Raw genomic sequence first — 25,816 nt, 5'->3', positions numbered from 1 at the left:
AGGTAGAGAGAGGGGGGGAAGCAGGCTCCCTGCTGAGCAGAGAGCCTGATGTGGGGCTCCATCCCAGAACCCTGAGATCATGACTTGAGCTGAAGGCAGAGGCTTAACCCACTAAGCCACCCAGGTGCCCTCTCTCTCTCTTTTTTTAAAGTGAACTTCCTAGGGGCACCTGGGTGGCTCACTTGGTTAAGCATCCAACTCTTGATTTTGACTCAGGTCAAGATCTCAGGGTTGTGACACTTGACACTGTGTTGGGCTCTGTCCTGACTGTGGACCCCGCTTGAGATTCTCTCTCTCTCTCTCCTCTCCCTCTGCGTCTCCTACCCCCTCTCTCCATCTCTTTAAAAAAATACATAAAAAGAAACTTTCTAGTATCAAACATACATACCACAAGTATATATGGATTGAAAAGTGGCTTGAAAAGCGGGGTTAATGTTTTAAATGTTCAGTTCCTGAGAATTCCAGTAGGTGGCACTCTTGCAAAGCCTCAAGAAGTGACTGCTTTGGCAATCTAGGGTTGTTTTCTAGATTGTTCCCTTCCTACTACTGTAAACTACTTGCAAACCCCTTTATTCTGGATAACTAAAATTTATGGTTTCCCTGATTATTAGAGTTATACGTGCTCTTTGTTAAAGATTTTAGGAAATGTACATGAGAAAAAGTAAATTAGTCTTCCAAGTCCTCGGTAATTTCCAGGAGGTAACGACTGTACCAACTTAGTATATACAATATTTCCCACACTTTTCTGTGGCCTCTACATACAACAAATACATATAAAAAGTAAACGTTTTAGTTTGTTTAGATTTTAAAATAATCATGAATTGCATGTCTTTTGTTGTCTCATTCTGTACTTAGAATTTCTCTTATAAGTTATTTTCTTTAAAGATAGACTTCTTACTTCTGCAATTCATTAATTCCTGAGTCCAAAGGGAACTTTTATGTCTCTGTTGAAGTAGGGCTTGTGATCTAGTGAATGAGGGCTGGAATCTCATGATAAGGATACTACGCTAAATGCATTTCTTAGCAGTGAGAATAGGGCAGAGTGAACTTAAATAGTAAACCTAATGTCTCCTTTCTCAACTGAAGACTATAGAATATTCTGAGATATTACCAGAAAAGCACTGTAATTTTGGATTTGATGGCTATGAGATCCTAGCCATTGGAGCTTAAGGGAAATTTTGTGATATCACTGATTTTCTTCAGGTAGTTCCCCCTCCCCCCAACATTATATAACTTTAAGGCCAGCTAACTTCCTCTGGAGTGAGCAATCCAAGAGGCCAAACCAGAATTGAAAAGCCTTTTTTTTTTTTTAAAGATTTTCTTTATTTATTTGACACACAGAGAGAGAGCACATGCAAGACAGCATAAGCAGGGGAAGCAGCTGGCAGGCAGAGGGAAAACCAGGTTCCTTGATGAGCAAGGAGCCCAGGGCAGGACCTGATCTCATGACCCTGAGATCATGACCTGAGCTGAAATCAAGAGTCAGACGCTCAATCTACTGAGTCACCCAGGCCCCAGAATTGAAATGCTTTATTGACCTAACCTTGAAAACCACACACAGTCACTTCTTCAGTAGATCTACTGTATTCATTGTGGGAGGGAACTATACATAGGGGCATGAGTACCAGGAGGTAGGGATCCCTGGGGCCATCTTGGATGCTACACAAGAAGTTATCAATGCATAGACGGTTGCTTTGTTTTTTTACTGAGGTATATTGTTTATTAGTTTCAAGTATACAGTCTGATGAATCAATATTTGTGTATATTGTGAAATGATCACCACAATAAGGCTATAGATGTTTATTTTAGAATGACGGGGTTAGTTAAGATCACCTAGGGAATGAGTATATGGAGAGAGGATAAGTGGGAAGATTGGGCCAACATTCAGAGCTCATAAATATGAATCTGAGAAAACATGACAAGTGAGGAATTATCTTGGGGAGCCCAGTGAAAAAATGCTTCCAAAAGAAATGAATGCTGAGAAACTAAGTAGCTAAGAACCAATAAACTGGGTTTATCCTTGTGCAAAACCCCTTTCTCTTTTGAGTCTCATACAATTCAGATGTAGTTATAAGGAAGACAGATGTAATTTGAAACAGTAACTGTTCGCAGCCACTTTTGAGTGCCAGAAAAGGGGCATTCTTTTTTACTTGGGGTGGGGGTGTGGACTTTATTCAGGAAAAGACCTTGATAATCTCTTCGGGTCTAAAAAGTAAGGTTCTCCTATGACATGTTCTAGAAGGGGAGAGCTAGGCAGAGAGTTGAATTGCTGTGCATAATACAGGGAAATAAACGGAGCACTGGAAACCACTAGCAAATATTAAAAGGAAGTGTGATTTCAGAAAGCTGCATGCTGAAGCAAGTCAGCTAAAATGGCCTAATAACCTTCCGTGGGTTTTTGCACTCAGCGAAGGAATTCCTCCAGGCTTGCATGACTCCTCCCTCTCCTTTCTGCTTCCTTTGACACTCCTTGCTCATCAGTTCCCCTGGTTTCTGCATCCCATTTTTGTTCCATACACTAAGTAATAATAGAGTGCAAATACTGAGTACTTGTTAGGTGCCAGAGACTGCTCCTACTGCATTATGTACGTTACCTCATTTAATCTCCACAAAACCCGCCTACTTCAAAGATCAGGAAACTGAGGCCCACAGAAATTAGGTTACTTGCTATGAAGTGGCAGAGCCAGGATCTGAACCCAGTCTGGCTTTAGAGCCCAGGCTCTTAATCATTAAATCCTGTTCTCATTTTTCCTTTTAGGGTTTTGAATTTGCCAATCCAGATTGAACCCCCATCTACTCAGGCTTAGACTTTGGCCACCTTCTGCCACAACCCAGGACATGACATCTGTTATTGACTTGTGGGTCCAATCTACCCCAACAGAAACCCACTCTGGGCCTCACCAGTGCCAGAGGGAGAAAGGACATCAAAGCCGTGTTTGTTTATAACCTTGTGTTTTTTCACATATGTTCCTCCCTTCCCTTTTCCCTTCTCTGCTGGTTGGTTTCTTTTTAAAAAAAAATTAATTAATTAATTAATTAATTAACTTGAGACAGAGAGAGAGAGAGAGTGCACGCGCCCATGAGTGTGGGGGGAGGGGTAGAAGGAGAAGGAAAAAGAGAATCTCAAGTAGATTCTGCTCTGCAGAGCCCGACTCAGGGCTCAATCCCAGGACCCCCATGAGATCACAACCTGAGTCAAAATCAAAGGTTGGATGGCCAGCCCGCTGAGCCACCCAGGAGCCCCTGCCTGGTTAATGGTTAAATGAAGCAATTAGTTGCCTCCTGACAAATTGTTCACTTCTTCCTCCATGTGTCCCCTGAACTTCTGTGTGCCCTATCTCTCTGTATTCCTGGTAGATGGCTATCTCTACCCTCAACTGTGAGCTCCTCCAGGCAGGGACCCAATCTTACTCATCTTTGAGTCTCCAGTCTTCCACACTGTAGGGGTTCTTTAAGTGTTTCTTGACTGAATGAAAGAAGGTCTTAGAAAATGAACAGGACAACTGTTATCCCCTAGTGGACAAAGTAATTTTGCTGTAACCTTGATGGGCTGATGTAAAAAGGACATAAGTTTTTTTTTTTTTAAGGGGTTTTTTTTTGGTGTTATTTGACAGAGAGAGAGACAGCAAGAGAAGGAACACAAGCAGGGGAGGTGGGAGAAGGAGAAGTTTGCTTCCCACTGAGCAGGGAGCCTGCTGTGGGGCTCAATACCAGGACCCCGTGATCATGACCTGAGCCAAAGGTAGACACTTAACGACTGAGCCACCCAGGCACCCCAAGGACAGAACTTCTAAAAGAATCTTCTTAACTTAATCTCCAGCCTCGACATCTTCATCTCAGTGTTTATCTACATTGCTATTAGTATTTTACAAACCTCTGTCTATGCTCTTGACATTATTGTTGGAATCAAGAAAGTACATATTTCACATTATTGCCATCCATCTTTTATTGAACTCTATTAAAACAATACTACTTGATCAAAATCCTGTGATTAAAATATGTTCCAGGTCACCAAGAGAAAAGTTTATTAGAAGACCACACTGGATCCAGAAAGATGTGAGGTGATTTTAGTTTGTTATAAAGACCGATATGGCCACTGTGACTTGTAATTAAAGAGCAAAAAGGACTCAAAGTGAATAGAGAATCCAAGAAAAATGAAACAGACTAAAATATAATTGAACTAATATAGTATCTTACTCTGAAAGGAACAATTTCTACTTGTAAATTTCCTGTTCCTAAGAAACCAAACATGGGGCAGATCTTGTGAAATTTTACATTAGTTCTTCTTGAACCTGAGATGAGACCACTTCACCGTTCACCACTTCCTGCACAATTGTCTTGATTTTCCGGGATTTAGTTTGGTCTAAAGATAAAAATGAAATAAAGGGGCAAGAGTTAGTGTTTCACAGTTGATTGTTGAGGTACTGGCAGATTGAATCCATCTAATTTAAACTTTCTTTTCTTTCTTTTTTTTTTTTTTTTTAAAGATTTTATTATTTATTTGACAGAGATCACAAGTAGACAGAGAGGCAGAGAGAGAGGAAGGGAAGCAGGCTTCCTGCCAAGCAGAGAGCCCGATGTGGGGTTCCCAGGATCCAGGACCCTGGGATCATGACCTGAGCCGAAGGCAGAGGCTTTAACCCACTAAGCCACCTAGGCGCCCCTAATTTAAACTTTCAAAAGTGACTCTTGCATTCTAAAGTAATGCATTTTATTTAGTGAAAATGAAATATATTCAGTATCTTATGCAGAAATGAAAATATATATATATTTTTTAATTTAAAAAGTGGTTATGATGCTTATAACACTTCTTCATAGAGTAGAGTGTTTTTCTTCTGGGTTTGCCAGAAGTTTTACTACGGTACAGTCTACTCATTTTTCTGCAGGAATGCATAAATATTTTTTCTTGGCTCAGAATGCAAATATACCTTAAATTATTAATAACACTGCAATATTCAAGAGATCTTCTTTTAGTTATTAATAAGTGTGATTCTGACTTACTGTAAGTGATTCTTAGGGAATCTACATACCTTTAGAGGAACCGATCGATTGTGTTTGAGGTTTGGACTCTGTTACATATAAAGTTTCATCGAAACCGTCACTGTAAAGAAAACAAGGGAGGTGATACCACATGATGCTTTCTGGGAGGAGGAGAAATAGTTTGCTATTGAAGCTAACAGGGTACATAAAACTATCACTAAATAGAGAAGGTATTCTAAATTTCTTGATGAACAAAGAATAAATAATGCACCCTGAGAGTAATCAGTGCAGTGGACCTTTGTTTTCAAACCTTGCCTAAAACAGGCTCCCTAAGTGAAGCAAACTGGCAATTAAGGGAAGGTCTGATCTCAGAACTTAGATTTCCTGATTTATAGCCCTGGGCTCTTCCCCTACTCCAGGCTGCTGCTGCTTTGGGAACTTACTTTTTATTATTATTATTATTATTTTTTAAGATTTTATTTATTTATTTGACAGACAGAGATCACAAGTAGGCAGAAAGGCAGGCAGAGAGAGAGGAGGAAGCAGGCTCCCTGCTGAGCAGAGAGCCCGATGTGGGGCTCCATCCTAGGATTCTGAGATCATGACCTGAGCTGAAGGCGGAGGCTTTAACCCACTGAGCCACCCAAGCGCCCCTGCTTTGGGAACTTTCATGGTAGGAGGCTGTGAGGTGATTTGGGTGGCTATTGTTTGATGTGTCATTATTAGCATTGAGGCATTGATATCAGAACCCTAATGGGGGACTTCTCTAGTGCTCATTAGTGGTTCGCCTCTGTTTGTGTGCCATTATCCCAGCATTTTATGAATGATCAAGTAAGATAATGGGTGACAGCGCTTTGCAAAGTATAGAACTTGAATAAATCTAAGGCATGTTGTTAGGAGATGGGGTATTTTCCATCAGCAAAAGAACCCTTACTTCTTTTGCCCCAAGTGTACCAGGTGACCACAGTTGGTCAGCCACTGAAGTTATTTATTTTTTTTTTTTTTTAAGTTTTTTCAACCTATTTGAACCTGTCTATTCACCGTTGGGCCTCCCCGTCCAGGAGGCGGCGGTAGGTCTCTATCTCCAGCTCCAGGCGGGCTTTGGCGTCCAGCAGCCGCTGGTGGTCGGCGTTCTGGTGCTCGGTGTCCGCGCGCACCTGGAGCAGCTGCTCCTCCAGACTGCTGATGAGCTGCTGCACCTGGGACAGCTGGCCGCAGTAGTCGCCCTCCACTTCGGCCAGTGAGACCTCCAGGGATTTCTTCTGCACGTGGGAGGGAAATGGCAGAACAACAGAGGGGACTGTTAAGAGGAAGGCAGCTGGCCAATGGCCTTACCAGCGTGGATGCCTGTTTTCTTCGGAAGTTGAAATGATGCTGTTGTGTGCGCCCCCTACCGTGGCCAGCTGGGACTGGAGCTCTATCTCCAGGTTTTGCACTGCGCGCCTCAGGTCGGTGATCTCGCTCTTGCTGGACTGAAGCTGCTCCGTGTTGGTGCTGATCTCCTTCCTGAGCTCCCCACTCTGCCGCGGCAAAGAGGGGCAAAGGGATGTGAGCGCATGCTCCTCCCGTGGGTCTTTTCTGCAACTGTGGCAACGCCTTTTATTTTTGTTTGTGGTACCTTTTCAATGAACCAGGCCTCTGCGTCCTTACGATTCTGCTCAGCGATGGTTTCGTACTGCGCCCTCATGTTGTTGAGGAGCCTGGTGAGGTCCACCGCCGGAGCAGCGTCCATTTCCACGCTGATCTCCCCTGGGCCGCCTGCCCGGAAGCTTTGGAGCTCCTGGGGACAGCGAATGGAAGAGAGGGGCGCAGAGACCCATTATAACCTTCGTGAGTCTCTTCCAACAGAAAAGAAATGAAACGTTATATTTTATGACCACGTTGGTGACTGACACAATGCATTAAAAATAATTTTTTTAAACCTACAAATTCATAATTTTTCTTTTAATTTAAAAGAACTTACACATTGTCTTGGGTCCCTAAACTTACCATGGGCCCTAGGGGCTGTGCCTATTATGGCAAATGGGTGGGCTGGCCCTGCTTCTTGGAGGTGGAGGGCCTTTACACAGAAGGCAAAGCCTGGTGGAAAAGATGCAGTGGGGTTTTAACCACAGCTGCCAACTTGGGGCTGCAGCTGTGTCAAGGCTTGCACACTGTTTGTACCGTAGATTTCCAATAGAAAGTTCTGTAGAAGCCCATTGCCAGGGTCTTGATTAATGTCTGTTCATACGCCAGGCTTTGCTATACTGTGTGGCTTGCCAGAGTTCATTGTGTGTTTTACGCAGGGCATAACCAGTTTCTCAAACGTGTATAACATTATGTATTACTGACAGGCTTCTGTTTTTGAACTTTAAAAATACTATGTGTTTAGAAATTACTGAATTTGGACAATTGAAATTCTGGTTGTCCTTATCTAACGATGAAAGCGACAAAATCAGAAAGCACCTCTAATCTGTTAGACTTCAGTGGGAACCTCCCTCAAACCCGCCACCACCACCACACACACACACACCCAGAAATTCAAAACACATGGCCAATTTAACAGGGGTGTCATGTGTCCTCCATTATTTGTTCTAACTCTAGACTTGTGAATTTGAAATTGTAATTTTTGGATTGGGGGGGGGAAGCAGCTTAGAAATCTGCCTACCTCCTCATGGTTCTTTTTCAGGTAGGCCAGTTCTTCTGTTAGGTTCTCGATCTGCATCTCCAGGTCAGCTCTGGCCAGGGTCAGCTCGTCCAGGACCCGGCGCAGGCCATTGATATCGGCCTCCACACTCTGATGCAGGGCCAGCTCGTTCTCATACCTGAAAACCAAGCACAAAGACAGTTTTTGGAGTAAACGTACCGGTTTGAATCAGTCCCCTGCCATCATCTTCAGGGTTGCTTTGTGTCCTGGGTGATTAGGAAGAAGTGGCAGCATTGTAATGTATGATGCTCTGTTTCCTTTTTAACATTTTTCTTTCCTTTTTTTCATAATAGTTTACTGCTCAGCTGGAGAGAAGTGAAAACGTTGTGAGATGAGACTTCTCTCCCATCAATGAGCCTCAGTAGCCCTGCATCCCAGGAGGCAGTTTCCCCTTGGGCTGGCTGCCCTGGCTGTAAAGAGTTAAGAGCCGCTCTCCAGGTGGAGTTTCTGATGAAATCCTAAAAGCAGTTGAAAATGAATAATTTTTTTGCTTAGCTGTTATTCATGATTTAATTTAAGATTTGATACTTCTCTAATAGCTTTTATCAAGATTTTATAGGCTGAGGATCATCACCAGTACAATATCCTGCATGGAGGTTTTGTGCAGCAAAATGAGCATTAGTATTTCTACCTTTTTTTTAAAAAAAAGATTTTATTTATTTATTTAACAGACAGAGATCACAGGTACGCAGAGAGGCAGGCAGAGAGAGAGAGAGGGAAGCAGGCTTCCTGCTGAGCAGAGAGCCCAGTGCGGGGTTCGATCCCAGCACCTTGGGATCATGACCTGAGCCGAAGGCAGAGGCTTTAACTCACTGAGCCACCCGGGCGCCTCTTGTGTTTCTATCTTAATGTGTGGGAGGGTGGAATATGGGAGAAGAGGAAGGAATATAAAAATAGATGTGTGGTTAATATTTTAGTGGTGTGTGTCATCAGGAAAAAGATAATTTCACTTCTAGGTAAAAAAATTATTAATTCATTTTGATACATGGAAGATTGTGGTTTAGAACATTGGTGTAAATATCATGTTACATTATGACCCAAAAGCAAATTATAAGCATGGTGGTGATCCTAGTCCTAAGTATAAGTAGCTTATAATTAAGGACCTGTAATGTGAACTGTGTTTGAATCTGCTTTCTTCCTAGAATGCCCATTGTAAGTTTACCAAAACAAATGTGTGGAGCCTACGTACTGCAGAGGGTTTAAAATATTTGCCATCAACAAAGGCAGGAAAATGGGGAATAAGAATAAATGATGAGACACATCAATTATTATTAGTTTTTCTTTTCTACTCACTTCATTCTGAAGTCTTCTGCAGCCAGTCTTGCATTGTCGATCTGCAGGATGAGCTGGGCATTTCCAATGCTGGCAGAAATGATCTGGCAAATAGGGGGAAACATACAAAATGAGCTTGTAAGATATCAGTATTATACAAGTGCACCTGAGAAGAAATTTTTAGGTGATGTTAACATGCTATTTTATTAAGAATTTAAGGCAGTTTAACTTTTTATAAGAAAATATTTACAGTATTTAATTTAAAAATTGAGAAGCATTTTTTGCAGAAAGATAGTGGAAATACAGTCACTTTATGATAAGTGATAAAATGAAACTAAGTATCTTGAGATGAGAAATTGTTCCAGATAAAGCCAAATTGAAAAATACCATAAGTTTTAGATGGTTTATCACTGTAAAATATTATAATAGCAAAAAAGAAGAAAAAAACTCCCAAAGCCCCTGCAGAAACCACATCATTACCTCATTCCTGAGGTCTTCGATCAATGAATAATATTTACTGTAATCATTCTGTGACCCGGAGTCTCCAGTCCCAGATCCTCGTGTTTCATACCATTCTCGGATTTTGTTTTCTAGCTCAGTATTAGCCTCTTCTAGAGCTCGAACCTTATCCAGATAGGAAGCCAATCTGTCATTAAGATTTTGCATGGTTTCCTTTTCTGATCCGGAAAGAAGGCCTCCATCATTGCCAGAGAGAATACCTACAGCACCACTACCTCCTGGGCTTCCACCAAATCCAATTCCCAGGCCACCAAAGCCACCTCCCAGACCTCCAAAGCCACCTCCCAAGCCTCCAAAGCCACCTCCCAGGGCTCCAGAGCCACCTCCCAATGTTCCCCCATAAGCAGTGCCCAGACCTCCTGCAAGGGAAATTCCAGAGCCACCACCAAAGCCAGAGCTAGAACCAAACATGGAAGCAGCAGAAAAGCCTCCCCCACAGCTGTCCCCAAAACCAAAGGTGCTCCCCCCATAGCTACTGCCAACAAGGGAAGCAGATGTGCCCCTGGCTCTGCCTGATGTCCCACTCTGGGAAGACAGCCGCCGGGGCAGCCCAGAGGTGCGCACTGAGAGAGACATCGTGTTGCTTGAGAGATCCACAGCCCAGGGAAGGGGGCCACAACCTGAGAGGAAGCAGTGTCAGCAAGGGAGAAAGGTTGCCCTTTTATAGGTCATGAAATGGGTGTTGCAGTTGAAAAGTTCACTCTCTCCACTCAAAACATCATGCCTCCCCCCATTTTTTGACCAGCTCAACCAGTAAATGATTTATACATACTGAAAACTCATTAGTATAGAAATAATTGAATAATTGTGCCCATTACATATTTGTTATATGAAAAAGAAATCTGGGTGGAGTAGATATAGGTTGTCGCAAGAAATTTTCTCTTCCAGCTTATTCCATTGCTTGTATTCTCTGCATTGTCCAGTGTTTTATGCACTGTGGGAAAGCAATGAGTGATTGTTAAATGGGTAAATTAATCGTACGTCGTCCTCAGCCTTGAGCTTCTTAAAGTTCTTCACTCACATTTCCTACTTTTTCCTTTAGAAAACTGAATGTAAACCATCCGACCATGATCTAGTCTATATTCCAGTGGAATATGGCTTCAGAAGCAGTTATAAAATGCACTGGTCGAAGGTGGGGGGGGTAATTGCATTTTCCAGGGGGCGCCTGGGTAGCTCGGTCAGTAGATCGTCTGTCTTTGGCTCAGGTCATGATCTCAGGGTCCTGGGATTGAGCCCTGCCTTGGGCTCCCTGCTCAGGGGGGAGCCTGCTTCTCCCTCTTCTGCTCACCCTGCTTGTGCATGCACGTGCTCTCTCTGTCAAATAAATAAGTAAAATCTTTGAAATAATTGCATTTTCCAGATTTATAGAGGAATTTGAGCGCTCAAGGATTTTAAAATCTTGGATTAGGATTAGGATGTTACATAGTTTCTTTTTTTCTGATTCAGAAAGAGGACCCCTTAAACATTGAAAAATGCTGTTTTTGAGTAGAATATCATGTAGAATATTATTATATTATATTATATTATATTATTCAGCTCTTCCTCTACATGAGAATTACCTTGTTAGTAAACTCTGTGAAATCAGGAGTCTGATTATTCACTGCTCAACCCCCAGCATTGCTAATGTATAAAAATGCAATTGATTTTTTTGTATATTAAAATTCCATTACTGCTCTCCCTCTCAACCCCCGTCTCCTACTCTAATATCCAGATATTCTCTGCTTTGACTCTAGCTTCCCAGAAAGTGAGACCGGTACTTTAAACCTGTGAACAGTCTTGAGCCGGTGCTAGCCGTGCCCCGTGGTGATGTGGGGGCAAGTGCAGAGGAGTTGTACCCAAAGCCCGTGTTGGGCCTCTCTAGGGAATACGCAGTGTCAATTCTGGCAAGCAGAAGAACTGTGTGACCCTATCCATCTATCTGTTTATTTTTCCAGGGACAGGAATGATGAACCCCAAGTGAAATCCAATTCCAGCTTCCTTCTACCTTACTGTAGAAGGGACACACATGAAGGGACATATTTTCCCCCAGCCTATACACATCACAAGGAGCAAGCCAATGGGATTTCTTTTTTTTTTAAAAATTTTTAATTTTTTATAAACATATATTTTTATCCCCAGGGGTACGGGTCTGTGAATCACCAGGTTTACACACTTCATAGCACCCACCAAAGCACCTACCCTCCCCAATGTCCTAACCCCACCCCCCTTTTTAAAAATTTTTTAAAAATATTTTTTATTATTTTTTTTTGACAGAGATCACGAATGAGCAGAGAGGCAGACAGAGAGAGAGGCAGAGAGAGAGGAGGAAGCAGGCTCTCCGCTGAGCAGAGAGCCTGATGTGGGGCTGGATCCCAGGACCCTCAGACCAGGACCGGAGCCGAAGGTGGAGGCTTTAACCCACTGAGCCACCCAGGTGCCCCGCCAATGGGCTTTCTAAGTAAAGGGATCTTAAGCAAGACATTTACAGAAACTATGTATTCTCACTCACAATAGATATAAAAAGGATGCAGCAATCAAGCAGACTCAGCTTGATGAGAGATGCCATAATCCATTTGTTTTATTTCTCGAGAAGATGGAAATATGTTAAGTGGAAATGCCAGGGACCTCAGCCTCATATGGAAATTTTTAGCAAGGATTCCTTTAATGTATATTACAAGAGTTTTGTTTGAGCTTGTCCTTGTTCTAATTGCTGATAGTGATAGTGTGCTTACCATGTTGTGGACACCGGGTTAGGTAAACAGCAGACATTATCTTTATCCTTTGTGGCCACTTCTTAAGTAGGATACTTTGCTTCCATTTTTCCAAATAAGCAATCGGAGGTTGACGATGTTAAATGACTTATTTAAAACCACACATCCAGGAGGTGGTGAAGATAGGATACAGTTTGCAGTGCCTTTTATAGGCAACACAACCCTGCTTCTTGCAGTGAAAACAGAAAAGAGTAGAACATCACTCTGACCCCTCAGTTGAGACTGGATTTTGCCCTGTACATCAACCAGGAGCTTAGCTTGTCTCCTTGAATTGCTTTTCTCCTTGAATTGTGTTTCTCAGTGTTCATGCTGAGACCCAAAGAATGACACCACCCATGAAATCCTACAAATACATGGGCAAATGTAGTTTTAGTTGTACTTTTTACATGTAACCACATTGTCAGAGATCATGTAAAGTACTAGTTCAGCTTGTACTTCCTGCATAGGAACTTGACATTACGGTCATTAATTAGTTCTAAGCAGGATTACCCCCCTTCCCCTGCCTTCAAGGATAATTCCATTATTATTGCCATAGAAATGAAACAGGCTATTACTTGCTTACAGACTTGAGGAGATGTGCCCAATCCAAGCTTGTAGCTTAGTGTCATCACATAATATGGGAATATGATTAACTTGAATTCTTGAACTTGGAACTGATTGTGTGCTGAAATATATATACTTTCCACCTCTGATGCCTATGTGTACATTTTAAATAATTTTGCTCAGTATCTATACATTATGTTTATGTATTATTCTTTCATGTTTCTATACATATTATTTATCATCCTAGACTGTAAGTTTCTCAGGTAGGGACTATGTTAATTTTTTTTTTTATCCTGAGTCTTAGCCTAGTGTTTGGCTGAGCTTCATCCTTGTATTTCTGGAGTTATTTCACTTGAAAGAACTTCATCCTTAATAAGTTTGAATGTGTCATTTAAAATTCATTTCATTTGAGAGTGACTTTGCTCTAATTTGCTGGTATGCTTTGAGTAAGATTTATTCTGAATCCAATTATGAATGGACTGCAACTTCAGAAGTTGAAAAGAGATATGTTTCTTCTTCAGTGACTGTTTTTTGGAAGGGAGGGATAAGTTAAATAATAAAGCCTATATTTTAGAGTTTTTAGAAGTGAAAATAATTTTATCTGACAGCTATAAAAATATAGGAGGGTGGGAATATAGAAAACAGATACAATCTGGTGGTAAAGTGATTATATAAGTCTAGGCACAGAGGAAAATGAGAAAGGGGGAACTGCTCAAGAGTCATGACCTCTCTCTGTAGAGTTTAGAGAATACTCAAGATAGAGACAGTTATTTATGTGGTATTTGTAAATCTTTTGATTTATTAAGTAAAACATATGCCCATTTTCTCATGTCACATTGGTTAGTTTCCTGCTCTTTGATGACAGGATTTTCCACCTGAGTTCTTTCCATTAAAGCAGATCTTCCACTTCCTGAAATTTACTGATCACTGGGTCCCTAACACCTTTCACTTTTGCTTTCAATAACATTTGAAGATCCTGTGAGTAAAAGAATATTGGGCTACTGACGTTTTATGCTGTGCTTTTGAAATGAGGAGGAAAAAAGACTCTGGTGGTCATGCTTGAGGGTGAGTTCTGGACTCCAGAGCTCAGTGTTCTCAAAGGCAGGGAGGGTTGCCTCTGGTGAGAAAGGAGAAGAAATCTTGGAATCTTCCCTTTCCTGGGAAGGTGAATCTTAGAAGTGAGTCTAGGGGAGAAAACAAATGTTTGAAGGGAGATTAAAATCACTACCTATGCTTTAAGTTGGAATTGTTATTTGAGACTGCCATCAACTTCGTGAGGATGAGAGCAGAGGGTGTCCACTGGTCAAGTTTTGATTTTATATCATTCCATGGCATTCCTTTTAGATATTACAAGGCTCTGTGTAGCTGTAATTAATTAAGGCCAGAGAAAGTAGTTCTCTCCAATCTAGTGTCACCTCTAGGGTTTCTCTCTGAGTTTGATGGGTCCACTTATGCACTGATGATTTTTGTATAAGGTCATGAAATTTATTGATAATGATTCTATGTGTGATAACAAGACCTACATTTAAGGACTACGAATCTGGGGCGCCAAGGTGGCTCAGTGTGTTGGGCCTCTCTGCCTTCGACTCAGGTCATGGTCTCAGGGTCTTGGGATGGAGCCCCACATTGGGCTCTCTGCTCAGTGGGGATCCTGCTTCCCCCCCACTCTCTGCCTGCCTCTCTGCCTACTTGTGATCTCTGTCAAATAAATACATTGGAAAAAAAAAAAAAGGACTACGAATCTTCCATGGATCTGTATACCTGTCAGAAATAGGATCATGCTGTTCTGGTTTACTAGCTCGTATAAGAAGTATAGATGCAGAGATAACACTTTACTTTCACACAGTCACTACTGGTAGAACCAGTGATAGAACCGTACATACGGCCTCATCTACTTTCTTTGAAAGATTACTTGGAAGAAACTAGAGATTGACTAAAAGGCAAGGATTAGTTTTCATTTTTTATGATAGGAAATTCAGTTAAAAATAATCTGCTTTTGGGGGTGCCTGGGTGGCTCAGTGGGTTAAAGCCTCTGCCTTCAGCTCAGGTCATGATCCCAGGGTCCTGGGATCGAGCCCTCTGCTCAGCAGGGAGCCTGCTTCCCTCTCTCCGTCTGCCTGCCTCTCTGCCTACTTGTGATCTCTCTTTCTGTCAAATAAATAAATAAAATCTTAAAAAAAAATCTGCTTTTGAACAAAGTGTCATTATTGTCTATGGCAAAAGGCAATAATTATCATATTGATGATGGCCATGCCTAGTGAATTTCAAATCCACTTCCTGCAGGGTTTTTTTTTTTTTTTTTTTTACTAATTAGATCCAGTCTCTGGCATTTGCATGTTGGGGTTATAGACTGTTCAGCACTGTATTTTGGTAGGAGAAAAATAATTCATTTCTAAAAGTTCTTAACATCTTTAAAAGCAGTTGACTAACCAAAGTGACTTGGAAAGAAATTAAGAGAAAAACAAGAGTGAACCTCTTTACTTTGAAAAGCAAAGGGGGTTCCTGGGTGGCTTAGTGGATTAAAGCCTCTGCCTTCAGCTCAGGTCATGATCCTGGGGTCCTGGGATCAAGTCCTGCATCAGGCTCTCTGCTCAGCAGGGAGCCTGCTTCCCTCCCTCTCTCTGCCTGCCTCTCTGCCTACTGCTGATCTCTCTGTGTATGTCAAATAAATAAATAAAATCTTAAAAAAACAAAAGAATGAGAATGGATGAAGATAATAACTTCTTCTGACAAAAGTTATGGTAAATCCAGTTGTGGGATGCTGGCTGGACCACATTTGTGACTTTTGGGTGTTGTCTCTGGCTAGTGAAAATGGCAGTCAGAAAACAGCAAATGCTGTAAGGAGAGATATGCTCATTTCAGGTGTAACTCTGTAATTGTCATGTAATTAATTGCTTAAAAGGGTATCATGACTTTAGACAAACAGTCCTAAGGTTCAGTCTTGCCTCCATTACTTGGTAACTCTGACTTTCGGAGTCTTCATATATATTTCGTGTCTTCATATATAATCCTCATTTGTAAAATGGGGAGAATAGAATAAAGTCAAACCATATGAAATAGCTATTTTTTTTAGATTTTATTTATTTGATACAGAGAGAGGTATTACAAGTAGGTAGAGAGAGAGGGGGAAGCAGCCTCCCTTTGAGCAGAGAGCCCGATGCAGGGCTTGATCACAGGACCTTGAGACCATGACCTGAGCTGAAGGCAGAGACTTAACCCACTGAGCCACCCAGGTGCCCCAGAAATAGTATTTTTTTAAAGTAAAAATTGATTACATATTGGCAAGTTTATATGATTCAGTCTAATAGCTTCTACTTCATGGAGTTACTGTGAGGATTAAATGAGAAATGCATATAAAATGTCTGGCATAGTGCTTAGCACATAGTAAGTGCTCAATAAATGATAGATGTTATTATACATAAATGAATAACATTATTTTCAATATAATCACACTCAAATCCTATTTACTTAAAAACTTATACATCAAAATTTAAATTCAAGTTCTTAATTTACTAAAATACAATGAGAGAGGGCAAATTTATTTTTTCCTGTAAACGTTTGCAAGGTGGTTACTGCACACTGAAATGCAAAATGGGTGGGAATACAGTCTGCATCTTTTTGTGTCCGACTTTCCTCACTAAGCATTGCTTTTTAAAGGTTCATCCGTGTTGCATTATGTATCCGTACTTTGTTCTTTCTATTGCCAGATAATACTCTATTGTGTGAACATACCTCCTTTTGTTTATCCTTTGATCAGTTGATGGACATTTGTAGTTGTTGCCACTTTGGGACTATTATGAGTAATACTGCTGTGAACATTTCTGTACAAAAGAACCATGAGAGACTATGGACTCTGAAAAACAATCTGAGGGGTTTGAAGTGGCGGGGGGGGTGGGAGGTTGGGGTACCAGGTGGTGGGTATTATAGAGGGCACGGCTTGCATGGAGCACTGGGTGTGGTGAAAAAATAATGAATAATGTTTTTCTGAAAATAAATAAATTGGAAAAAAATGTTATATAAAAACAAAAAACAAACAAACAAAAAAACCAAAAGAACACATTGTATGATTCCATTTGTAAGAAATGTCTGGAGTAGGCAAATTCATGGAGAGAGGAAGTGGATTGTGGGAGAACTGGGGGGAAGGGAAAAGGGAGGATGACTCCTATTGGGTTTTTTTTTTCTCAGTGATGAAAATGTCCTAAAACTAGACAGTGGTGATGGTTGCGCAATCCTGTGAATATGTGGAAGACCACTGAATTTTGCACTTTTCAAGGATGAATTTTACAGTGTGTGAATTATATCTCATTAAAGCTGTTCTTAAAAAAATAGGTAGAAATGTTTTATAACACATATTCACCCCATAAAGAAAGAGAACACCTGATGATTTATGTGGTTTATTGTCATAAAGGGAAGAATTAGGCGTTGAGAAGGATTTCACTGATTTTGCATTTAATCTACTTCCACGTCAGGCATAATGTGCTTCATTCTTATTCTGTTCAGCATTTGTGATTGGAGTCTTGACTCCCAGATTATTTGAAAAGCTGAGTTGAGTTTTAAAAGGCAGCAGAGACAATGGAAAAAAATGTAGATGTAACTCAAAGCTAGCAGGATTGTACCAATATTAAAAATACAATGAAATTAACCAAGAAATTGACTCATTTAAGAATCCAGGGGCCTCTGAATGGAGATTTTGTAATTCAGAAACAGGAAAAATTAGAGCAGTTTATTTGCAGTTTTTAGGGACTCTTCTACTCCGTGAAGTTTAGTGTAATTCAGGTGTGTTGAAGTTTTCAGGAACATTAACGAATTGCTGTTAGGTGATTTCTAGCTTATAATTAATGTGTTTCATGGTGAAGATGGTGGTAATGACATTTTAAATGATCTAGTGCTCATTGGATTTCATTTTGTAGGCGATTTGCAGCTTCTTGAGTAAAACAATTTATATTCAATTTCAGAGACTGATCAATGGGCTTTTGTCCCGACTTCTGGTTACCACAGAGCACTAATGGCGCTGTCTAATGGCAGCTGTCTTACAGCAACCAGAAATTACAGCTGTGTTTCTTTCAAACCCTCAGCGGCATCTCTGGGCAGCCATTTACAAATCTTCTTCCTCCTCCTTGGTTTGATATGATACAACCTTGCCGTCCACCACTTCTTGCACGACTGTCCTGATCTTCCTTTTTCTCTTTATATCTGAGTTTGGGTTTAAGTATAAAATGTTAACTTGGGAACATGATTCTGCTAGTGTATAATATTCAACTCTAAATCTTTATTATCTTATACATTTTTTTTCTTGAAAGAAAAAGAAACCCATTCTTTTTCTTAAATAATCTTGTTCAGTTAATAAATAAATGCAGAAAGTATGCCACTGCCCCCCAATTCATAAATTTTCTGCTCCCTCCCCAAAGAGAAATATTATTGAATTAAGCCAACTGTACTTTTTCATTCCCCCCCCTTCCCTTTTCAGGATCCCAGGATGTCTCAGGACAGTAATAGCTTGGACCAAGAAAATCACACTGTTGTGGGAGTGTGACAAACTTCCCATGTTGGGGTTTCTTTATGTAATGCACCTGATTTTCAAAATCCCTACGGTAATATCTGCTCTCCTGCGAACTAATCTCTCTTTACTTTTCACCAGTGTCATTTGATAAGTGGTAAGGACTGAGTGAGGAATCAGTCTCACAGAAAACACGTGAAATTAGAATACTTACCTTTCTCCTCTGAGATGCTTAAGTCATCTTCTGTAGTTCTGTTTTTTTTTTTAAAGAAGAGAAAAAGAAAAAAAAAGAGAAAAAGAAACAGGAAAAGATGTTATTGCCGTGTTGCAAATGAAGGACTGTCCTGCCTTTTCTGTTTCAAAATAAAGTCTGTGTGATGTGTGTCTTAATGCTGTGTTTGTATTTTTTCCACTCTTACCATGCTTGTTACTTTGAACTTGAGTTTCTTACTTTTCAGTTTGATATATATATACATATATATGTATATATATAGTTTCAAAGCTGACCTGTTTATGCTATACTAGAAGCTTTTGTAATTAAAATAACAAAATTACAGTGGAGGTTTAAATCTTATGTTCTCTTACTGAGTTTCTTGGGTGTGGTAGTTGAAGACAGTTGCTGTGGCAACACTAATGATTCTCAAACTGACTCCCACAAACCTGTTCTTCATTTCGTGACCTCTCAAGGAGAATTTTTAAAAGTTATTGTACTTCCAATTATGTATTAATTATAAAAATTAGCAAAAGCACAATCTGTATCGTTTGCTGACTGTGTATCTTCTAAGTCAGCCCTACACATGACCTCAAGTACAAAGGCTATACCTGGTATTTTGGGGCTGGGTGTACTTTTGGTATATTTTTGTTTTGTTGTTGGTGGTGTGTGTGTAATTGCTTTTGTGCTAGGGATTGCACTGGTGCTGGGGAATGAGTGACAGGGTATAGCACAGCATAGACCCTGGCACGTATCCCTTGATTCTAAGAGCCTTACTTGATGACATCTCCTTCCAGAAGGCGGCGGTAAGTAGCAATTTCCTGCTCAAGCCGGCTCTTTATGTCAAGGAGGATATTGTATTCATTGCTCTGGCGTTCTGTATCCTTCCTAATCTGCACCAGCTGGTCTTCTAGGTTGTCCATTACTCCCTGGATGGTGGCCAGTTTTCTACTGTAACGATCTTTGGTGTCCTCTAGTGTGTGCTCCAAAGTTTCTTTCTATAAGAACAAGAAAAATAAATGTTTCTTAGTTGAAGACTTAAGAGGTGGTTTGATTTTAATTTCTTTGAGGGGAATTCCCACAGCTGGTCACTGTGGGCACGATTCCCATTTCTAGCTTTATCCCACTCTTTCCATCCAGGCAAACTCAAGCCAGCTGCTATGACCTCTAGGGCTCTTTTGTTTGTTTTTAGCTTCACAGTCACTGTTCTCTCACTTGTGTATTGTATTCTTGTTCTCAGTATTTGCCTCCTCTCCCTGTGATTCCTCCCTCCAAGGGGAGGATTAGATTTCCTCATCCCATGGACACCAGGCTTGGTCATGTGACTTTCTTGGACTAATGAAATCCAGGTGAAATTGATAAATGCCTTTTCTGAGGAGAAGCTTTAGGAGCTGTCACGTGGTCTGCCCATTGCTCTTTTCTTTCTGCTACAGCGCTGGCATGCCCTGGCCAGGGTCTCTTCCCTCAGCCTTACCCCTGGAGTGGAAATGTCACGGAGCAGAGCTGCAGCCAACCTGTGATGGATGTAGTGTTGTGGTAAGCCACTGTGATTTGGGGGTTGTTACATAGCATCATTCCTTCAGGAGCTGACTGATCTGCTTAGTCTGGGATGTCTTTAGCTCTCTTCTCCAACTACAGAGTCATCTCAGGTTTTCCCATCTAGTTGAAAGGCCACTCTCCGTGTGAAGTCTTCCAGATCTCCTTGTTCCCCTGCATCCCTGCTGCACATTACTCTTGTCCTGGATTTCTTTCTGTGTTTTAATTATAATCACTGTTTTGGCCTGTTTCCCTGCCAACTCTGCAGGGAAGAGGGGTTATTTCCTAGAGGTTTCTGCATCTCCAGACTTCTTCACACAGGCACTCAGTAAGCACACACTGCATTGAGAGTGGGAAGTTAGACGTGCTTTACCAGACTGAGAAGGGACTGCAGTTCTATCTCCAGGTTCTGGTAGGTGCGTCTCAGCTCCTTTACGTGAGCCTCAGTTTCTTTTAACTCTTCATTGCTCAGTGTGACTTGCTGCTGCAGCGCTTGAGTCTAAAGTTCCAAAAAAAAAAAAAATGAGTACAGAGAGAAAGTAAAGAAAATGAGTTATCTTTTTTTTTTTTTTTTTTTTTAAAGGACCGTATCTATACATTTGCTTACCCTTTGGAATTACGCTATTACCTGTTTCTCAAACTGCTCTTTGGCCTTCTGAAGGTTCTCCTGGGCTATCACTTCATACTTCTGCCTCATTTCATTCATGGTGGTGCCAAGGTTCAGGCCTGGGGCAGCATCCAGTTCTACACTGACAGTGTTGCCCAGGTGTTTCCGTAGGCTGTCCACTTCCTGCAAGAGGGAACATCCTGATTATAGTCTGAAGCATGTTCTCACATGAGTCTGAGCAGAAAAGCTAAAAGTCTTAGGGCTTCCTTCATTGGAGACGAGTGAAAAAGAAAGACAGTAACTTAGGTAGGGCTTATGCTAGTCCAGGGATGACTCCATCATTGAACCCTGACTGCTCACACCATTATTATGGTTACTTTCTTTACCAACCTGTCCCCATCAGTTATCATTATTAGAGTCATTCTGTCATTCCCAACATCACTTCCGAATACTTCCTTACCTCCTGATGTTCTTTTTTGAGATTATCCAGGTCTTTACTCAGTTCTTTAATTTGAATCTCCAAGTCTGTTCTAGTTAGGGATAGATCACCCAAGACCTTGTTCAGGCCTCGGATATCACCCTCCACTGTGAGGTGTAGCGCCCTTTCAGTCTCATACCTGTGAATTAATTGGTATGCAGAGATAGTTGAGTCCTTTTGAAACTATTATAGAAGAGAGCGTCTTAATATAATGAGATATTTTTATGTGGTATATAAGGATCGATTTCAATACATTGTGTCCCTCTTTATGCATTCCAAAAATGTTCATGAGAACCTAGGAATCAGATAATTTGTTCCATAATATAATCTTTCTAATTTGGAGTGATTGGTAAAAAAAAAAAAAAAAAAAAGCAATCTGAAATAACTCTTAAAAGTTTCTAAATTCCAGAATATATTTTAAAAGAAATAAAAAATATTTTTCTTTAATTAATGTGTCAGCAAAGGATTCTCATTTTTGATATTAAGCAATGGTTAGATTTACTTAGTGAATGCACAGGATCAGTTTATTTTTATTATTTTGTAAGCAGATGCATCCAAAGTGAATTATCTCAAAGAATTCATGATTCTCCCCTACGATCTCATATACTCTCATTTTTATTAAAGTAGCAAAGCTTTAAAAAATGATAATGCAATGGAACATTCAGGTGCTGACTTAGTAAAACTGGAATTAATGAATGTTTACTGCTTTAATCTTCGGACCTGCTTTCCCATTTCCTTCTTTTTGATCCCTTGTAGCATTCGAATGCTACCCTTCAAAACCACAAAAGACATTTTAGTACCAAGGCATTGTACACATTCAGAATGGGAAAACCCTAGCATAGGGGCCATTTATGAGGAACAGCTGTGATCACATGTAGCGTGATATGGTTCCAAGAGAGTGAACACAGTCTGAGCTGGTTTAATTGTTGTCTTAGTTCTTTGGTTTGTCAGACTTTGTTATAAAACACCAGCAAACTTAGAGGTATCAAAGGTCACCCCCTAGAACTTGGTCCATACACTCTCAGGCACTTGAAGGAGTACGGATGAGTCAGTCGGAGAATCATCACACGTAAACACAGGACTCGCTTTAGATAACAGAAGGGCCCTACTGCAGAAGGGGAGTTTTGTATTGCTTTAGTATTACTCCAGAGGGCAGAATTAGATTCAATGGGTGGGAAGGTAGATGTAGGGTTACTAAAATAGAACGTTATAGCAACCAGAGCTAACCAGTGAAAACAAGAGTAGTTACTGGAGGTGTTCAGTTTCACAGTGGGTGACAAAATCTTAGGAATGTGGGAGAGATAAGTGTAGCCTTGAGTGCTAGGTTGGAACAGATAGCTCTTAACATCCTTCAGACTCCCAGATTCTGAAAGTACTTAAGGTAGCTCCTTTACCAACAAGAGTGTGGAAAGCTGAGTATCATGAAGGGCTACTAAAAGGAATCCTTTTTCAGGAAGGTTTACCATGGTGTTAGAACCTACTTCATCTTGAAGTCCTCAGCAGCCAATCTGGCATTATCAATTTGTAGGACACAATGCGCATTTTCCAGTTGTACCTTTTTAATCTGGAAAGTATATGAGAAAGAATGACATTTTCAACCAGACAGGAGTTTCACATGATCGAGTGCGGTCCTCAGATACAAACACTATTCTATCAAAGATGATGTTCATTTCAAGAATTTCCAAGCCTGGGTGGTTCAGTGGATTAAAGCCTCTGCTTTCAGCTCAGGTCATGATCCCAGGGTCCTGGGTGGAGCCCCTCATCGGGCTCTCTGCTTAGCAGGGAGCCTGCTTCCTCCTCTCACTCTCTGCCTACTTGTGATCTCTGTCTGTCAAATAAATACATAAAATCTTAAAAAAAAAAAGAAAATGGGAAGAGTTATGATATGGCCATTTAACATAGTGGAGTCATAAAATATAACTCTGGTCTCCAGGGTTTAGTGAACTTAACGGTTTTATAAAAGGAAAGTTTCATTCAACTTGAGCCATCAAACTTTATTGAGTGGCTTCCCTTTGATTCTTCTTAGAAAATTCTGCTTAGAATATTCTCGTTAGCCCTTCTCACTTGGTGAACTGCTTCTCTTCCACATCTCGCCTTAGACATCATTGCTTCAAGGAAGCCTCAGTGATTTCCTCGAGACAGAATTAGATGAACTGCTTGTGTTCTCATTGCCCTACATAACCCTTCTTGGTATTATTTATCCCTCTCTGTGGTATATATGCTGCCTTTGTCTGTGTTTGTTTCCCCCTAAATCACATTATGTTCAACATCATATTCCTCGATGCCGAGCACGGGGCCCAGCGCTTAGTATGTACTAAATATTGACTGAATGAATGGACACCTGTTATGTGAGCGTTGTGCTAGGCACTGAGCTGTCAGGATGGATAAGCCCTTGATCTTAAAAATGGGATTACCCTAATGGGTGAGTTTTCTATGATGCGTATGGATCTTGTCTGCTTGTAGAAGGTATTACAGTGACATGTCTCTTTCAGCAGATCCAGTCCCGGAGAGAGCTGCTCTCATAGACTGAGTCTGCCTGCCTAAATGGAATAGACGGCTGTGTCTATGTGTTTGGGCTGATCCAAAATAGATTCAGAAACAGGAATCATGAGACAGGGAAGAATGGTTTGCTGGTTTTGAACGTTTTTAGTGGGAGCCCGAGAAGAATGACCTCTTGGTAGAAAGACAATTTAGACACCTTTGCCTCACCTCCTCCTAGTTTCTGAAACCCCCAAAATAACTTCCAGTGGAACCTCGTTCAGATTGCACTGATGTCTAATAAAAATGCAAGAAAAAGAGACTTGCTGGTAAGGAAGTGGTCTTTGCTCTAAAGGAATATGAATGTTAAAATAGAAATGGAAGGGATTCTTTCCTTGATTAGATAAGAAATTGAAAGAGAAAATGCCCCTGTCATATCTGGACTTTTCAATTGGGAGCAAAGTTCACTTCCTTTATTGCATGTGATTGATAAAACAGAACTCCACCTTCGTGGGAGTAGGTTGTGATATGATTGCAACAAATTTGAACTGGGGGCAATAGAACATCTTGTTATTGTAGAAGTGGTTTCTGAACTGCTTTGATGATGGTGATGGTGAGATCATTAAACAGGGCATTTAAAAATCTGCATGTCATTCAGGTGCCTGGGTGGCTCAGTCCTTTAAGCAGCTGACTCTTGATTTTGGCTCAGGTCATGATCTCAGGGTCCTAGGATTGAGCCCTACATAGGGATCCGTCCTCAGTGGAGAGTCTTCTTGATATTCTCTCTCCCTCTCCCTTTGCCTCTCCCCCTGCTCTCTCTCTCTTGCTCAAAAATAAATGAATTTTTTAAAAAAATATTTTATTTATTTATTTCACACACACACAGAGAGTGAGTGTGTGTGTGCACAAGTAGGCAGAGTGACAGGCAAAGGAAGAAACAGGCTCCCTGCTGAGCAGAGAGCCCAGCTGGGGCTCGATCTCAGGAATCTAGAATCATGACCTGAGGCAAAGGCAGACGCTAACCAACTGAGCCATCCAGGTGCCCCTCAAATATAGATAAATCTTTAAAAAAGTCTGGATGTCATTAATACCTATTTCCCTTCCCCTTATTTCCACCCTGGATCACTTTGTCGTTGAAATTTATGATACAGTATCTTAATACTTATTTTACGCTATTTATATAAATTAAAGGAGGAACATCTCTAAGTTGACTGGGAATTCAAAAGTTAATGAGAACTGGGTGAAAAAAACCCCAAGATTTATAATCACATAAAAATTTTAGCTCTTTACAGAAAAAAAAAAGTTTATTATCCATTTAGACTTGTCCTGGTAAACTGTGACAAAAATACAGATTATATTTTCTTGTTTTCCATGTAATTAGATTTTAAAAGTGAAAAAAATATTTACAGTCATCCAATTATATATTCAGCTACTCCAGCACTAACAGTAGATGGTAGAATGCACCATTTTTATAGATGTAGCATTTCAGCCCAATTGCTTTATAATATCCGTTTGGGCCCACGTGCCATATATGCCCTCTTGGCATATATCCTGCAGCCCAACAGTGGAGTAAAAAACACCGGAGTCATCCCTTACCTGATTTTGCAGCTCTTCTATTTGTTGGTAATACGCAAGGTGGTCCCTGGTGCTGGGCGTGTTTGTTTCATACCACTGCTTAATCTGCAATTCAAGTTTGGCGTTGGACTTTTCCAGGGACTGCACTTTCGCTAGGTAGTTTGCTAGGCGTTCATTTAGGTTCTGCATGGTCATCTTCCCATTACCAACAAACAGGTCTCCACCGGAGGGATCACCCCCATAGCTCATCATATGTCTGGAGTTCGAGATGCGGATGCCCTGACCTCCAGCTCCCCCATAGACGCTGGGTGCAGCTGCAAGGTGCTGCATGGCCCCCTTCCTATGTATGGAGCCGCTCACGCTGATTGCAGGGCCCTGTGAGGAGGAACTCAGACCTCTGTGGAGGCTTCTCTGAGTGAATTCCATTGGGGATTTGAGGAGGGAGCACCTGTAGCTTCTGGATGGCTGGAACAGTCTGTCTCCTGGTGGTGGATGAGCTGACCTTTTATAGAGTTCCGAGGAAAGAAACACCTCCTCTGCTGACCTCTCACCTTTGGATTGACACCACTGTCTACAGTACCTTGCTTTGTATTTTCTTTTTCCCTTTGTACAGCAGTCTATTTAATTTCATTCCAGAAATTACCACTAGAGGCATTTCTTGGAGGCTTTTCTCAGGGGCTAGTC

General features: G+C 41.0%; 2 protein-coding genes across 2 annotated transcripts; both read right to left on the bottom strand.

Annotated features, from left to right (window-relative positions):
- Positions 1 to 4,271: 4,271 nt before the first annotated feature.
- KRT12 (keratin 12) lies at positions 4,272 to 10,033 on the bottom strand. The gene is made up of 8 exons (XM_044247977.1): positions 9,419 to 10,033; positions 8,960 to 9,042; positions 7,628 to 7,784; positions 6,599 to 6,760; positions 6,375 to 6,500; positions 6,022 to 6,242; positions 5,031 to 5,101; positions 4,272 to 4,363 (listed from the first exon to the last, which is right to left on the bottom strand). The coding sequence occupies exons 1-8, from the start codon at positions 10,031 to 10,033 to the stop codon at positions 4,272 to 4,274; spliced, it is 1,527 nt and encodes a 508-aa protein (XP_044103912.1).
- Positions 10,034 to 17,717: 7,684 nt separating this feature from the next.
- On the bottom strand, positions 17,718 to 25,558 carry KRT20 (keratin 20). The gene is made up of 8 exons (XM_044247981.1): positions 25,154 to 25,558; positions 22,561 to 22,643; positions 21,062 to 21,218; positions 20,623 to 20,784; positions 20,368 to 20,493; positions 19,236 to 19,456; positions 18,462 to 18,499; positions 17,718 to 17,943 (listed from the first exon to the last, which is right to left on the bottom strand). Exons 1-8 carry the CDS (start codon positions 25,556 to 25,558, stop codon positions 17,846 to 17,848), a joined length of 1,290 nt encoding a protein of 429 aa, XP_044103916.1. The 3' UTR covers positions 17,718 to 17,845.
- Positions 25,559 to 25,816: the final 258 nt, after the last annotated feature.

This window comes from Neovison vison, chromosome 5 (genome assembly GCF_020171115.1).
Source record: "Neovison vison isolate M4711 chromosome 5, ASM_NN_V1, whole genome shotgun sequence".
Lineage (NCBI taxonomy): Eukaryota > Metazoa > Chordata > Mammalia > Carnivora > Mustelidae > Neogale > Neogale vison.
The sequence above is the reverse complement of the archived record's forward strand: the minus strand, read 5'-3'. Positions and strand labels throughout refer to the sequence as shown.

Excerpts from the sequence above, each read along its gene's own strand:
- KRT12 (XM_044247977.1), bottom strand. The coding sequence starts at position 10,033 with ATGTCTCTCTCAGTGCGCACCTCTGGGCTGCCCCGGCGGCTGTCTTCC. Across the intron at positions 9,043-9,418 it reads TCGAAGACCTCAGGAATGAG|ATCATTTCTGCCAGCATTGG; the intron begins GTAATGATGTGG and ends CCTATTTGCCAG. Across the intron at positions 5,102-6,021 it reads CTGGACGGGGAGGCCCAACG|TGACGGTTTCGATGAAACTT; the intron begins GTGAATAGACAG and ends TTTTCTTTACAG.
- KRT20 (XM_044247981.1), bottom strand. The coding sequence starts at position 25,558 with ATGGAATTCACTCAGAGAAGCCTCCACAGAGGTCTGAGTTCCTCCTCA. Across the intron at positions 22,644-25,153 it reads TAGAAGAGCTGCAAAATCAG|ATTAAAAAGGTACAACTGGA; the intron begins GTAAGGGATGAC and ends TATACTTTCCAG. Across the intron at positions 19,457-20,367 it reads TGCAGTCCCTTCTCAGTCTG|AAAGAAACTTTGGAGCACAC; the intron begins GTAAAGCACGTC and ends TTGTTCTTATAG.